The 13733-nt window shown below is 40.7% G+C and overlaps 1 protein-coding gene across 1 annotated transcript in view; it reads right to left on the bottom strand.

The window, feature by feature from the left end:
• The window catches only part of pth1r (parathyroid hormone 1 receptor), a 108140-nt gene that overhangs the window by 23000 nt on the left and 71407 nt on the right, over positions 1-13733 (bottom strand). The window contains exon 6 of the mRNA XM_041803570.1: positions 3095-3189. Coding sequence (XP_041659504.1) covers positions 3095-3189 — 95 coding nt within the window. The remainder of the gene's footprint in view (positions 1-3094; positions 3190-13733) is intronic.

The following is a 13733-nucleotide window of genomic DNA, read 5'->3' on the forward strand; positions in this document are numbered from 1 at the left end:
ATATCACTACTATAGCCAAGCCCCTTATACAACCCAACTTCAAAAATCATGAAATATCCCTTTAATGAAATGACAATTATATAATATCTAAAAACATTCTAAATATCTGAAAATACTGAAGCTCTACAGGATATCAGGAGAATGCACAGACAATTTAAGACACACACAAAACAGTAAAGAAGAGGATCTTCAGCTTTACTTTAAAAACCTCACAAGAACATGACTGTTCACATCAAGAGGTAGCCTCATTTATCATGATGGTGGCCTGAATAAAAAAAAGTCCCACAAATAGTCTTTTTATCGACCACGGGGACTGAAAAAAAAACAAACAAAAAAAACAAACAAACAAAAAAAAAAACATTCCCCTGCAAACACAGTGACCTTGGATGCATGTTTACCAGGTTAGTCAAGGTATACATACACCGTTATAACTCTATAGCTGCACTACACCACTGGATGATAGTAGATGTTCAACATCTGCAGTATTACACATAAAGTAAATAATCCCCTTATAACCTTGTCCAAAATAACTTGAAAGTGGAATTCATGATGGATCCGTACATCTGTTTGGTGTATATTTCAGCCACATCATTCCTCATCTGCAGCAGTCTTCAAAATAACCAACAGAGCAGGCGTATGTGATAAGTTTATTAAAAAAATGCAAATTTCAGGGCTCAACACGGCCATGCCTTTTGGCAAACAAAAAAGTTTTGCTAATTTCTCATTGTCAAGGTCTCATCTAACAGTATGCCAAAGTACAAATCAAAGAGAAGTTAAAACCTGTATGACCTCTGGAGCAGACCCAAAATTACCCAATTTTGGCTTATTTAGAAAGGGGATAAAGGAAACCGGCTCTCAAGTGAGAGCCGGCTCATGTCATATAAAAGAGTTGGCCCTTAGAATCGACTTGTATGGGAATGACACATCACTACAGCTTGTAACTTGTCATCTTGAATCAAGTAATTATTTTTGTCTAATCTAGTCTAGTTCATTATTACACTGGCTCATGATCATTACAGACCTGCAGTATATCAAACTCCACTCTTTAGGATCAAAAAGGTACCCCAACAGAAAGATGCCAACAAAGCAGGGCAGTATTAATCCATTATTTCAGTACCCTTTTCCAACGTTTGACTGTGAAAACACAAATAATTGCACACTACACAGCGTTCCAAATTATTATACAAATTGGATTTTAGTGTCATAAACATTCAAATTTTTGTTTTTCAATTAAATTCATGGATGGTATTGTGTCTCAGGGTTCTTTGGATCACTGGAATCAGTCTCAGACACCTGTGATAATTATTTTGCCAGGTGGGCCCAATTAAAGGAAAACTACTTAAGAACGACATTCCATATTAATAAGCAGGCCACAGGTTTCAAGCAATATGGGAAAAGAAAAGGATCTCACTGCTGCTGAAAAGTTTCAAATAGTGTAATGCCTTGGACAAGGTATGAAAACATTAGATATTTCATGAAAAGTTAAGTGTGATCATCAGACTGTGAAGATATTTGTGGCTGATTCAGAGCACAGACGGGTTCATGCAGATAAAAGCATAATGAGGAAGGTTTCTGCCAGACAAATCTATCAGATTAAGAGAGCAGCTGCTGAAAATGCCATTACAAAACAGCAAACAGGTATTTGAAGCAGCTGGTGCCTCTGGAGTCCCACGAACCTCAAGGTGTAGGATCCTCCAGAGGCTTGCGGTCATGTATAAACCTAGTATTCAACCACCTCTAACCAATGCTCACAAGCAGAAACGGTTGAAGTGGGCCCAGAAATACATGAAGACTCATTTTCAAACAGTCTTGTTTAATGATGAGTGCCGTGTAACCCTGGATCGTCCAGATGGGTGGAGTAGTGGATGGTTGGAGGATGGCCACCATGTCAGGCCCATCCTCCCCTGACCTCAACCCTATTGAGAACCTTTGGAGCATCCTCAAGCAAAACATCTATGAGGGTGGTGGGAGGCAGTTCACATGAAAACTGCAACTCTGGGAGGCTATTCTGACATCCTGCAAAGAAATTCAAGCAGAAACTCTCCAAAAACTCACAAGTTTAATGGCTGCAAGAATTGTGAAGGTGATATCGAAGAAGGGCTCCAACGTTAACATGTGACTTGGCCTGTTAAGATGTTTTTTATCGAAATAGCTTTTGATTTCAGTAAATATGACCTCCCAGTGTTGCAAATTCAACACATGACCATTTTCAGTTCGTTACAACCAATAAAATGTTTTGAAACTTTGCTGGGCATTATAATGTGGAACAGTGCATTTTGAGGATTTTATTTTAGAAAAAAAAATAATGGTTATCATCATGAAGTTTGTTCAAAAACATTTGAATTATGCTCTAACAGCTGATGACTTGAAAAATATTCTGACTGTCATTTGCATTAATATTTAGGAAAATAAGAGAATACTATCATTTGCATAGTAATTTGGAAAGAGGGGTATACTGAACTTACTGAAACAGGCTGCTTGGTGGAAATGTCACTAGACTGTTAGACGTGAACAGTAGTATAAAATCCTTGTTCCTCTAAGGTTTAATTAAAGTGATCTTTGTAAGCTTAACAGGATGAAAAAGTCAGTACCAAAAGTCAGTTTGTGTGTTAGAGAAACCTAAAATCAGCCGGAAAATAACAGAAGAGCCTAAATGTCAGAGAACAGAGCATGCATTGCTGCAATCCTGAGGGCAGACTCGTCCTCTAAAAGCCCACATACTTTATCATAGTTTGTTAACAAAAAAGTCAGAGGTAATGTTTGATACACATGCATGGTTCATGTTTTCGCCTTGACTGAAATGTCTCTGCATTGCATGTCTTCATAGCTGTGACAGATTGCATGATTTCATGGCAGAGCCTAGTTTTTTTCATTAAGTCATCCTGAAATTAATATGCCCTCGCCTGCACAGTATGATTACAACAACAGCATGATCAGAAATTGTTCATCATGCTATCAGACAGAGAGAGTCCCTGTTATTAGACCTCTCTGCAATTGCTTTAACCCTGACGTCTGATCATTTAAATTTAAGCTCTTCGGAGCATCTGTGTTTGAATATATTGATTAGAAAAATTTAAGAAGTGCATTCACTCACCGGAAATATCCCAAGATGAGCACAGCCACCATGAGTGATCCCAAAGAGATGGAGTAGCCCACAGTGTAAATGAGATACAGACGGTGAAAGACCTCCTGTTGAAATAGTAGAATTTGTTAGAATATCACTTGGGAAGACGAATGAAGCACAACACAACCTACTTTTACTACTAGACTTCACAAGATGAAATATTTAAAAAAGAAAAAAAAAACCCGTAAGTCTTATTTTTTTGGGCCACAACAAAAGGAAAATGCAATAACAATTTGTTAAGATTTCTAGTAACATATTTGTGCCTTACAAAAAGAATCGAATGGTTAAGTTTATGAATGAAAAATGTTGCAATGTAAATCTTATATGGAACATAACATATAACTGATCAAAGGTTAAGGGAAAAGAACACACGTTTAAAAAGCACATCAGGACAAAAGATCTAGGAGACAATGCACACCTTCAATTTACTTCATTTCCCATGATAACATGCAAATCTTGGCTAATGAGACATTAACTCATTATTATGAGAAATGCAGCTTTGTTATTCAAAGATAGCAAGATATTATATATCAGTTGGGATGCAGAGAAAACAACCAAAATTTACTTTTTGCCATTGCAAAACAGAATAAAATAAAAGATTCAAGTGTATGTCGACTTAGGGCTTCGGTACATCATGGGTTCTCATCTACTGTACACCATATTTCTTTTTGTTTCTCTCTAAAAACAGATCCATGGCCAAACCGTAGAAAAATCGAACACATAGTAGTAGTTCAGGCAGGCCACGGAGTAGAGTGCTGCAATATATTCAAGGTCAGCTAATCTTACACAACCCCTAAACAGCTGACGACCAGCAGGTTTATTCAAGCATGATATTGGCTTGTTGCACTCATGCTGCCATATCTAAACTGCTCTAGCCTGGCTAAGCTTTGCTGCTCCCTCTGCAAGCTGCTTTTTGCAACCCTCCTCCACCCCAGCTCTTCTTCTATGCTTTACCTGACTTAATCAATGTCATTCTGTTGTCACTGAAGCCTGCTCTGCTCTGGGTTTTTTGCTCAGGCTTTCCTTGTAGGCACAGGAAGGGCAGGAACTTGTGCTGTCCTGCTTGATGCTTTACAAACTGTCCCAGAAGATCCTAGACACGTGAAAGTTTGCAGAATGTGTAGAGCATATCTCTGCTGAAAGAAAATGAGTTTCTCCGAGCCTCTCTAATGTGAGTGGGGGGTTAGATGAAAGGAAAAGACTCAAGTGAGCACCACAGAGACACAATTTAAGGGACTTGGGATGAGCCACATGTTGCAAAAGTCTCACCAAACAGAAAATAGGACAGAAAAATGCTTGGAATTACCTAAATATAAACGACAGAACCTACTTTTGTTTTGAGATTTTGTTGATGAATACTAATAGCACATTACATTTTGATAAATATAGCAGTTTTTTAAAATCATTTTTTAATTTTCTTTAAATATTTGTTTTCTAAAGGACAGCTAAAGAAGGTCAGTAAATATGGTGAGGAGAGAGTAGGCTTATGCTCAAAAAATCAATATACAAACATACTGTCATGTGCACCTTGCTGATATGCATATCAATACAGATTTTACAGAATTCATAAGGCCATAGATGCTGTGATGGCTGTTTCATAATATACAGTCCCCTCCAAAAGTATTGGAACAATGGGTCCAATTACTTTATTTTCGCTGGAGACTAAAAACATTTTGGTTTGACACCAAAAGATGAATATGAGACAAGAGATCAATATTTCAGCTTTTATTTCCAAGTATTTACATCTGGATCTGATACACAACTTAGGAGATAGCTTTATGGTTGCAAGAGAAAGTATGTGAACCCTTTGGGATTTCTTGGATTTCTGCATAAATTGCTCATAAAATGTGTTCTGATCTTCATCTAAGTCACAACAACAGACAAACACAGTCTGCTTAAACTAATACCGCACAAAAAATGATATGTTTTCATGTTTTTATTGAACAAAACATGTAAACATTCACAGCAGGGTGGAAAAAGTATGTGAACCTTTGGATCTAATAACTGGTTGACCCTCCTTTAGCAGCAATAACCTCAACCAAACATTTCCTGTAGTTGCATATCAGACCTGCACAACGGTCAGGAGGAATTTTGGACCATTCCTCTTTACAAAACTGTTTCAGTTCAGCAATATTTTTGGGATGTCTGGTGTGAATCGCTCTCTTGAGGTTATACCACAGCATCTCAATCGGGTTGAGGCCAGGACTCTGACTGGGCCACTCCAGAAGGCATATTTTCTTCTGTTGAAGCCATTCTGTTGTTGATTTACTTCTATGCTTTAGGTCGTTGTCCTGTTGCATCACCCATCCTCTGTTGAGCTTCAGTTGGCGGACAGATGGTCTTAAGTTTTCCTGCAAAATGTCTTGATAAACTTGGGAATTCATTTTTCCGTCATTGACAGCAATCCGTCAAGGCCCTGAGGCAGCAAAGCAGCCCCAAACCATGATGGCCCCTCCACCATATTTCACAGTTGGGATGAGGTTTTGATGTTGGCATGCTGTGCCTTTTTTTCTCCACACATAGCGTTGTGTGTTCCTTCCAAACAACTCAATTTTGGTTTCATCTGTCCACAGAATATTTTGCCAGAACATCCAGGTGCTCTTTTGCAAACTTCAAACATGCAGCAATGTTTTGTTGGACAGCAGTGGCTTCCTCCGTGGTGTCCTCCCATGAACTCCATTCTTGTTTAATGTTTTACTTATTGTAGATTTGTCAACACAAATGTTGGCATGTGCCAGAGATTTCTGTAAGTCTTTAGCTGACACTCTAGAATTCTTCTTCACCTCATTGAGCATTCTGCGCCTTTACAGGACGACCATGCCTAGAGAGAGTAGCAACAGTGCTGAACTTTCTCCATTTGTAGACAGTCTGCCTATTGTGGACACATGAACATCAAGGCTTTTAGAGATACTTTTGTAACCCTTTCCAGCTTCATGCAAGTCAACAATTTTTCATTGTAGGTCTTCTGAGAGCTCTTTTGTGCCAGGCATGGTTCACATCAGGCAATGCTTCTTGAGAACAGCAAACTCAAAACTGGTGTGTGTTTTATATAGGGCAGGGCAGCTTTAATCAACACATCCAATCTCATCACATTGATTGGACTCCAGCTTGGCTGACTCCTGGCTCCAATTAGCTCTTGGAGAAGTCATTAGTCTAGGGGTTCATATACTTTTTCCACCCTGCACTGTGAATGTTTACATGTTTTGTTCAATAAAAACATGAAAACATATCATTTTTTGTGCGGTATTAGTTTAAGCAGACTGTGTTTGTCTATTGTTGTGACTTACATGACGATCAGAACACATTTTATGAGCAATTTATGCAGAAATCCAAGAAATCCCAAAGGGTTCACATACTTTCTCTTGCAACTGTATTTATAAAAGAACACCACATTTTTAGCTGAGCAAAATTATTGGAACAGGTAGACTTATAACAGATTAAAGTGAATAAGACTTAATATTAATAATTAGTTGGAAACCTTTTTCTTGCAGTGACTGCATCAAGCCTGTGACCCACTGACGTCACCAAACTGTTGTATTCTTCTTTTGTGATGCTTTTCTAGGCTTTCACCGTAGCTTCTTTCAGTTGTTGTTTGTTTGGGGGGTTACTCCCTTCAGTCTCCTCTGTAGCTGGTAAAATGCATACTCTACAGGGTTCAAGTCTGGAGATTGACTTGGCCAGTCTAAAACCTTCCACCTTCTGCCTATGATGAACTCCTTTGTTGTTTCGGCAGTGTGTTTGGGTCATTATCTTGCATGATGGTGATACCTTCACACCTGTCTTCTGGCGGTTGTTGCTGATACTGCTAACAGTTGTTTTAGGGTCTTTCTTTACAGCTCTCACAATGTTTCTGTCGTCAACGGCTGATGTTTTCCTTAGAGTAACTATTCACAACTGTTACTGAGTACACCAGTGGTTTCTTTCTTCTTCAGGCCTTTCCAAATGGTTGTACTGGCTATGGCAAATGTTTTTGCAGTGGCTCTGATTGATTTTACACCTTCTCTCAGCTGCACAATCGCTTGTTTTTCACCCACAGACAGCTCTCTGGTTTTTATATTTTTTTAACACCTCTATAAATACAGTCTGCACAGGCAAAACCCAAATCTGAAACTGAGCGTAGACATTCAGTGCTATTTAAAGTGTGAATAATCAGTGTAAGAGGACACACCTGAACAAAAAAAAAAACATACCTGTCAGTCACATGTTCAAATACTTCTGCTCACAAAAATGGGTGGGTTCACACAAATAATTATATCTTCAAAGTGGTGTATCGGATACAGATGTAAACATCTGGAAATAAAAGCTGAGATGTTGATCTATTGTCTCATACTCATCTTTTGATGTCAAACCAAAATGTTTTAGTCTACAGCAAAAATAAATGAATTGGACCCACCGTTCCAATACTTTTGGGGGGGACTGTATATTCCCCATGGTGTGGTTGACAAAAAACCCAGCAGGCAGCAGCAGTCATAGAACTGCACGGTGCAGCCCCAGTTCATGCCCCTCTCCTGAGACCAAAACAAGTTGGTACTCTGACCAGAAACACGGTTAGTGTTTATCTCATAGCCAGCAGGCTAAAGGCAAAGATACAGGGTAATTGTGTGTTTCTGAAAAGAAGAAGAGGCTTTATTATCACTGCACTGGTAAGACAATACAACAAAACCTCGTTGGCAGCAGTTAAGCAGCAGATAAAATAACAATAAATAATAGAGAATAGAAAAGAATAAATATTCTTAAAAATGTGTAGTCATAGTTGAAGCTTTAAAACATATCAGTAGTTAAGATAAGATAAAATAGGATAAGATAAGATAAGATATTCCTTTATTAGTCCCACAAGGGGAAATTCCAATTTACAGCTGTGAAAAAGTGTCTTATACAAAGCAGGCCATTGGCAGCAGAAACACAATGGAAATAGAGGACAAATAAAGTAGTTTTCAAGAGCACTAATAAATACAAAAATACAAAATATGGAATATAAAAATGTCAACATACAAAATATAAATAGTATTTACAAACAGTTATGTACATGTTGGATATATTACAGATTGGGTGTGGTGGAGATATTAATATGTACACCTATATACACATATATATACACACACACACATATATATATATATATATGTATATATATATATATATATATATATATATATACATATATATATATATATATATATATATATATATATATACACAAACATGTGTACAGATTATACATATAAATATGAGTTATTGCACAGATTATTTTGAGCAGTTTCTGTTGTGGAGTCTAACAGCTGATAAAAGGTAAGACCTGCGATACCTCTCCATCACACACTTCGGGTGCAGCATTCTGTCACTAATGGAGTTCCTTAGTGCAGTGAGTGTGTTTTGGAGGGGGTGGGAGTCATTGTCCATCATGGAGGACAGCTTGGCTGTCATCCTCCAGTTAAAAGTAGAGGTTAAAAGGTACAGTCAGACAATCATGGTAAAAGCAGAGTCACAATATTGCACAAGAAAGGGCACTGTCGTGAATGTCCGCAGTATTTATCCATCCACTTCCAGTGTGAAAGCTTCAGCAGACTGTCCACAGCACCAGGGAAGAAACTATTTCCCTGCCTGTTTGTGTGTGCTCTGTGAACCCTCAGTCTGCCTGATGGAAGGATGGAAAAGTGAGAGTCTCTGGGGTGTGTAGGACCCCTGAGGATTTCTTTGCCCGCTTGTTCAAGCAGGCTTTATAGATATCCTCCATCCTGGGCAGTGGAGATCTGATGATCCACTGGGCCATTTTGATCACCCACTGCAGGCTCTTCCTCTCTGCCACAGTGCAGTTAGAGTACCACACTGTGCAGCAGTAAGTAAGTGTGGACTCCATGTGCTCCGATAGAATGTTGTCAGCAGCTCCTTCGGCAGCCCACATCTCAGAGGGTCCTCAGAAAGAAGGGCCTTTGCTGGGCCTTTTTAACCAGGTGTGTGGTGTTCAATCTCCAGGTGAGGTCATTGGAGATGTGGACCCCCAAAAATTTGAAACTGCTGACTCTCTCCACCTCATTACCTTTAATGTTCAGTCCTGGGTGGACTGTCCTCCTTTTCCTAAAGTTGAAATCATCTCCTTCATCTTTCTTGTGTCTAGAATCAGGTCATTCTCCCTGCTCCAGACTGCCAGTGTATGGACCTCTTCTCTGTAGGCCCATTCATCATTGTTACTAATCAGGCCTACGATGGTCGTGTCGTCCACAAATTTAAACAGGATGCTGGTGTTTTTGGTGGCCCTGCAGTCATGGGTAAACAGGGATTAGAGGGCAGGACTGAGCACACAGCCCAGACCCAGTGTCCTCAGTTTCTCCACCAGCTTGCTGGGGTTGATGGAGTTAAAAGCCAAGCTGTAATCTACAAACAGCATCCTCACGTAGGCATTTGGCTTCTCCAGGTGAGTGAGGGCTGTGTGAAGAGCCAGTGTGACTACATCCTCTGTAGATCTGTTTTCCTTGTAGGCAAACTGCTGCTGAAATACATCGGGGGGCACACCAGCCTTGATGTGGTTCAGAATCAGTCTCTCGAAGCATTTCATGATGTCTGATGTCAAAGCAACTGGCCGGCTCGTACTGCAGGGATCTTTGGCACAGGGGTGATGGTTGCTGTTTTAAAGCAGGTGGGGGCCAAGGAGAGTTGAAGGGACATGTTGAAGATGTCTGTAAACACGTCTCCAAGTTGGTCAGCACACTCCCGCAGGACCCTGCCCGGGACCCGGTCTGGACCTGACGCCTTCCTGGTGTTTGTTTTTTCAGGACCTGCTTCACCTGATAGGGTTGCAGAGTGAGTGGCTGCTCACCCTCAGATGATGAAGCCAGTGGTGTTGTGAAGACAGGGTCCTTGCTGGAGCTGTCATCAAACTGGGCATAGAATCTGTTGAGCTGGTCCGGTAGGGGGACATCGGCCTGCCTGTAGGTGTCTCGGTTGCCGGATCTGAGAGCTGTGTCGTGGGCTCTATGCAGCTTCCTCACTGTGTTACTGAACCAGGGCTTCTGGTTTGGGAACACTGTAAGTTGTTGTTTTTGTTATCACGTTATCAATACAGAGGTTGACATATGCTAACACTGTGGAGGAGTACTGCTCAATGTCTGAGTCCATAAACAAATCCCACCTGGTGTCATCAAAGCAGTCTTGGAGTGATCAAGTGGCCCCCTCTGTCCATCTTTGTACAGTTTTTATCTGGGGCTTTGTTGTGGCGATGAGAGGTCTGTAGGCTGGTGTCAGGAACAGGGAGAAATGGTCAGACTGTCCCAGGTGGGGGCACACAAGGGTCTTGTATGCTCTAGAGATGTTTGTGTACACCTAGTCCAGTGTTTTGTTTCCCCTTGTTTTGATTTTAACGTTCTTGTGAAACCTGGGTAACACAATTCCCAGATTTGTGTGGTTAAAATCCCCTGCCACAACGAAGACGTTCTCAGGAAGCCTGTTCTGCTCTCTGCTGATGATGTCACACAGGGTTCCCATAGCAACTGTAGCGTTTGCCCGTGGGTGCACATGCACAGCCATAATGTAGATAGCGCTGAACTCGCGGGGTTGGTAGAAAGGTCTACATCTCAGCAGTAAATATTTCACATCAGGGCAGCAGTGTCTCTGGACAATCTGTGTGTCTCTGCACCACAGATTATTGACAAACACACACACACACCTCCGCCTCTCATCTTCCTGGAGTCAGCTGTTTGGTCGGCTCTGTAGAGGCTGCAGCCTGCTAGCTCCACGGCTACATCCGGGATGTTTTCATGTAGCCAGGTCTCCGTTGTAACCATGACACAGCTGCCTGCCAGGTGGGAGTTAGTCCATAAACGTATATCGTCAGTCTTGTTGACACGTGAGTGTGAATTAGTGAGGAAGATGCTGGGGATTGCGAGCCTGCCTGGGGCAACCCTTAGCCTAGCATGCACCCCAGCTCTCTTACCCCGCTTCTGTTTACACTCACAAAGTCTCCTGTGTCTCCTCTCCGGCTGGAGTCTGGTCTCAATACGCCAAACAGAGCTTGTGATCTCCACCGAAATGGTGTCAAATAGAATCGAGGGACGTTTATCGCTAAAACCTCATAACTGGAGGATTTTGGCCTGAGAATAAGATAGATTTTCCCTATTTCTGCTGCCAGTGACTGAGAAGTGCCTGGCCGCTGCGTGTACTTGCGCCGCCATATCATACTCGTAGGCCCAGCAGAAGGTCAGGAGTTGGACAAGAGTAATGGAGGTGTAAGGAGGTAAAGCACTGCTGCAACACCAATCTTCATCGACACAAACATCAGGCTTATTGGCAGTTAGCAACAACTGCTAGACTCACCAGGCTAGTCTGTGTCATCCCAACATGCACTGAGAGGTTAACTTGAATTCTTATCAGGAGATCATTAGCAACACTTTACACTTTATTCGTAAAGAGATGAGCAGAACAGCGGCACTGATAACAACGGCTTCAGGCTGCTGCTTAAGTAGTGTGAGTAACTCTGTTTAATCCTCACTTATCACAGAAACAGTGCAATCAAAGTGGGCTTAAAGTAAAGAAAAAAAGGAGTATTATCTAAAAGTATTACACAACATCAGCTAGAGAGACAACAAAGAGGGCCATTTTAAGATTAAATATAAATTCTTTGAATTTCTTAATTGAAAAATCTTGTTTATTGCCTACTCATTATCTGTGTAATAATGCAGATGTTTCAATAAACCAGAAATGGCTTAATGATGGTATTAATGAGAACAACACTTGGTTTTAGACAGTTTGAGTGTTAGGGTTGTATTTTGTGCAAACTCACAATAAACAAGTTAAAGCTCCACTGAGAACACTACCTCAGACCACATCAGTGCAGGAGAAAAAGGTTAAACTGGCGTTTATTTAGCCCAATCAAAATGCTTTAATATCACTGCGTTTTTAGATTCATTGTCTCTTGGCACCACAAACGTCTCAAGCACCCAGAATTAGTGATGGAAACAGACTATGACATGGGTGGTGGGGCTGAGAAAGGCTGGGTGGAGCAGTTTGATCCTCCAGCAGTGAGTTGGCAGCCAGAGGACACTGCAAGGAGAGCCACCAACCAGACTACTCTGTGCGTCAACAACATGAAGGGGCCAAGAGCCCCATGTGATGTAACTAGATCCTCCACTGCTGTTATCACTTAGCATCAGAGTCCTGCACTGAAAGGAAAAAAAAGAAAAAAAAAAAAAAAAAAAAAAAAAACTCAGAAAAAGTGGGTGTCTCAGTTGTGGTGGTGGTCGGCGGTATGGGAGTCGGGGGCTTTCGTTGGTGCATATGCATTTGTCATTAACTGCTGCAGCCGCACACTCTGGAGCCCATCAACATAAACAACTGATGTCAGAGAGAGATTGAAGGGCGGCATGATGAGGTTATACCCACATCCTCTGCTCCACATGCAAGCAGTGGAGAGGAAAATGCATCTAGGATGGAAGATGTTTTTTTTTCTTCATTATAATAACAATGAAAAAAGAAATTCATCTATCAATTGAGTCTGATTTCAACTTTTTTTTTTTATTGAATGACTGATTATTCTCTTGTCTGCAGCCCTCTTTACTATGCAAGGCTTTTGTAGACCTTAGCAACAAGAATTTAACTATAAGCTCTAACAATATAACCCCCTTATTCAGTGAAAAGCTATACATTGTTTGAGTAGAGCTATTTCACAAGCCATTTAGTGCAATATGAATGCTTTGTCTCATATAACAAGAAAACCTTCATATGCATGCAATAATGACTAAGTAAGTGCCGCTTTCTCCTTTATAGCCAAGTCTAGCTTTTTCCGCCCTTATTACAATACCCAGCAGTCCTATTAAGTGTTAGAAAGAAACACACAGGATCACGGTGCCTTTTCTTCCAGTCTCAGAGGGGATAATGGGAGTTAAAGAGCTGCCGTGTTTGCTTTACAAAACAATTTTCTCAACATGCACTGTGGTGTGGTGGTGATGTCAGTGCCGCTGGTATTTATAATCCCAGGTTTGACTCTCACATGCTGATTTATGTTACAGATGGTTAAGCCTAATTATAATGTTTAGCTAATATGCAGCATAAAAAGATGTTACTTTCAGCTGGGAAAGAAAGGCGTTGTGGTTATTTTTAAGACAGTGATTTTGAAACTGTAAGGGTGTAAATGCTGGAAAAAGAAAGCTGGAAGAAGTGACCCTCATTGTGTTGTACTTTCCCCTGTGTTTCCCAACGATGACACTGCTATGCTTGAAGAGTAAATAAACCCCACAGTTTCAGCTGAGGTGCATCTACCCTGGAATAAAAAAAGCCTTTAGAACTTCATGTAAAGAGCAGCAAGAGAGGGTGGATTAGACAGGGCCACTCCTACATACTGTCCCATATCAGCCACACAGAGGTGGGTAGTAACATGTTACATTTACTCCATTACATGTACTTGAGTAGTTTTTTGAAAACTCCACTTCTGAGAAGTTATTCCGCAGAGTAATTTTTACTCCTACTCTGTTACATTTGTGATGAAAAAACTATACTTCTACTCGTTACATTGGACATGCACTGGTCGCTACTTTTACTTGTCTATAATTTATTTTCAGTCAGTATTTTTTTACACTCAGCTGAGCTCTCACAGCAGTGTGAGATAAAATCCTCAGCACCA

Source organism: Cheilinus undulatus, linkage group 13 (assembly GCF_018320785.1).
Source record: "Cheilinus undulatus linkage group 13, ASM1832078v1, whole genome shotgun sequence".
Classification (NCBI taxonomy): Eukaryota; Metazoa; Chordata; class Actinopteri; order Labriformes; family Labridae; genus Cheilinus; species Cheilinus undulatus.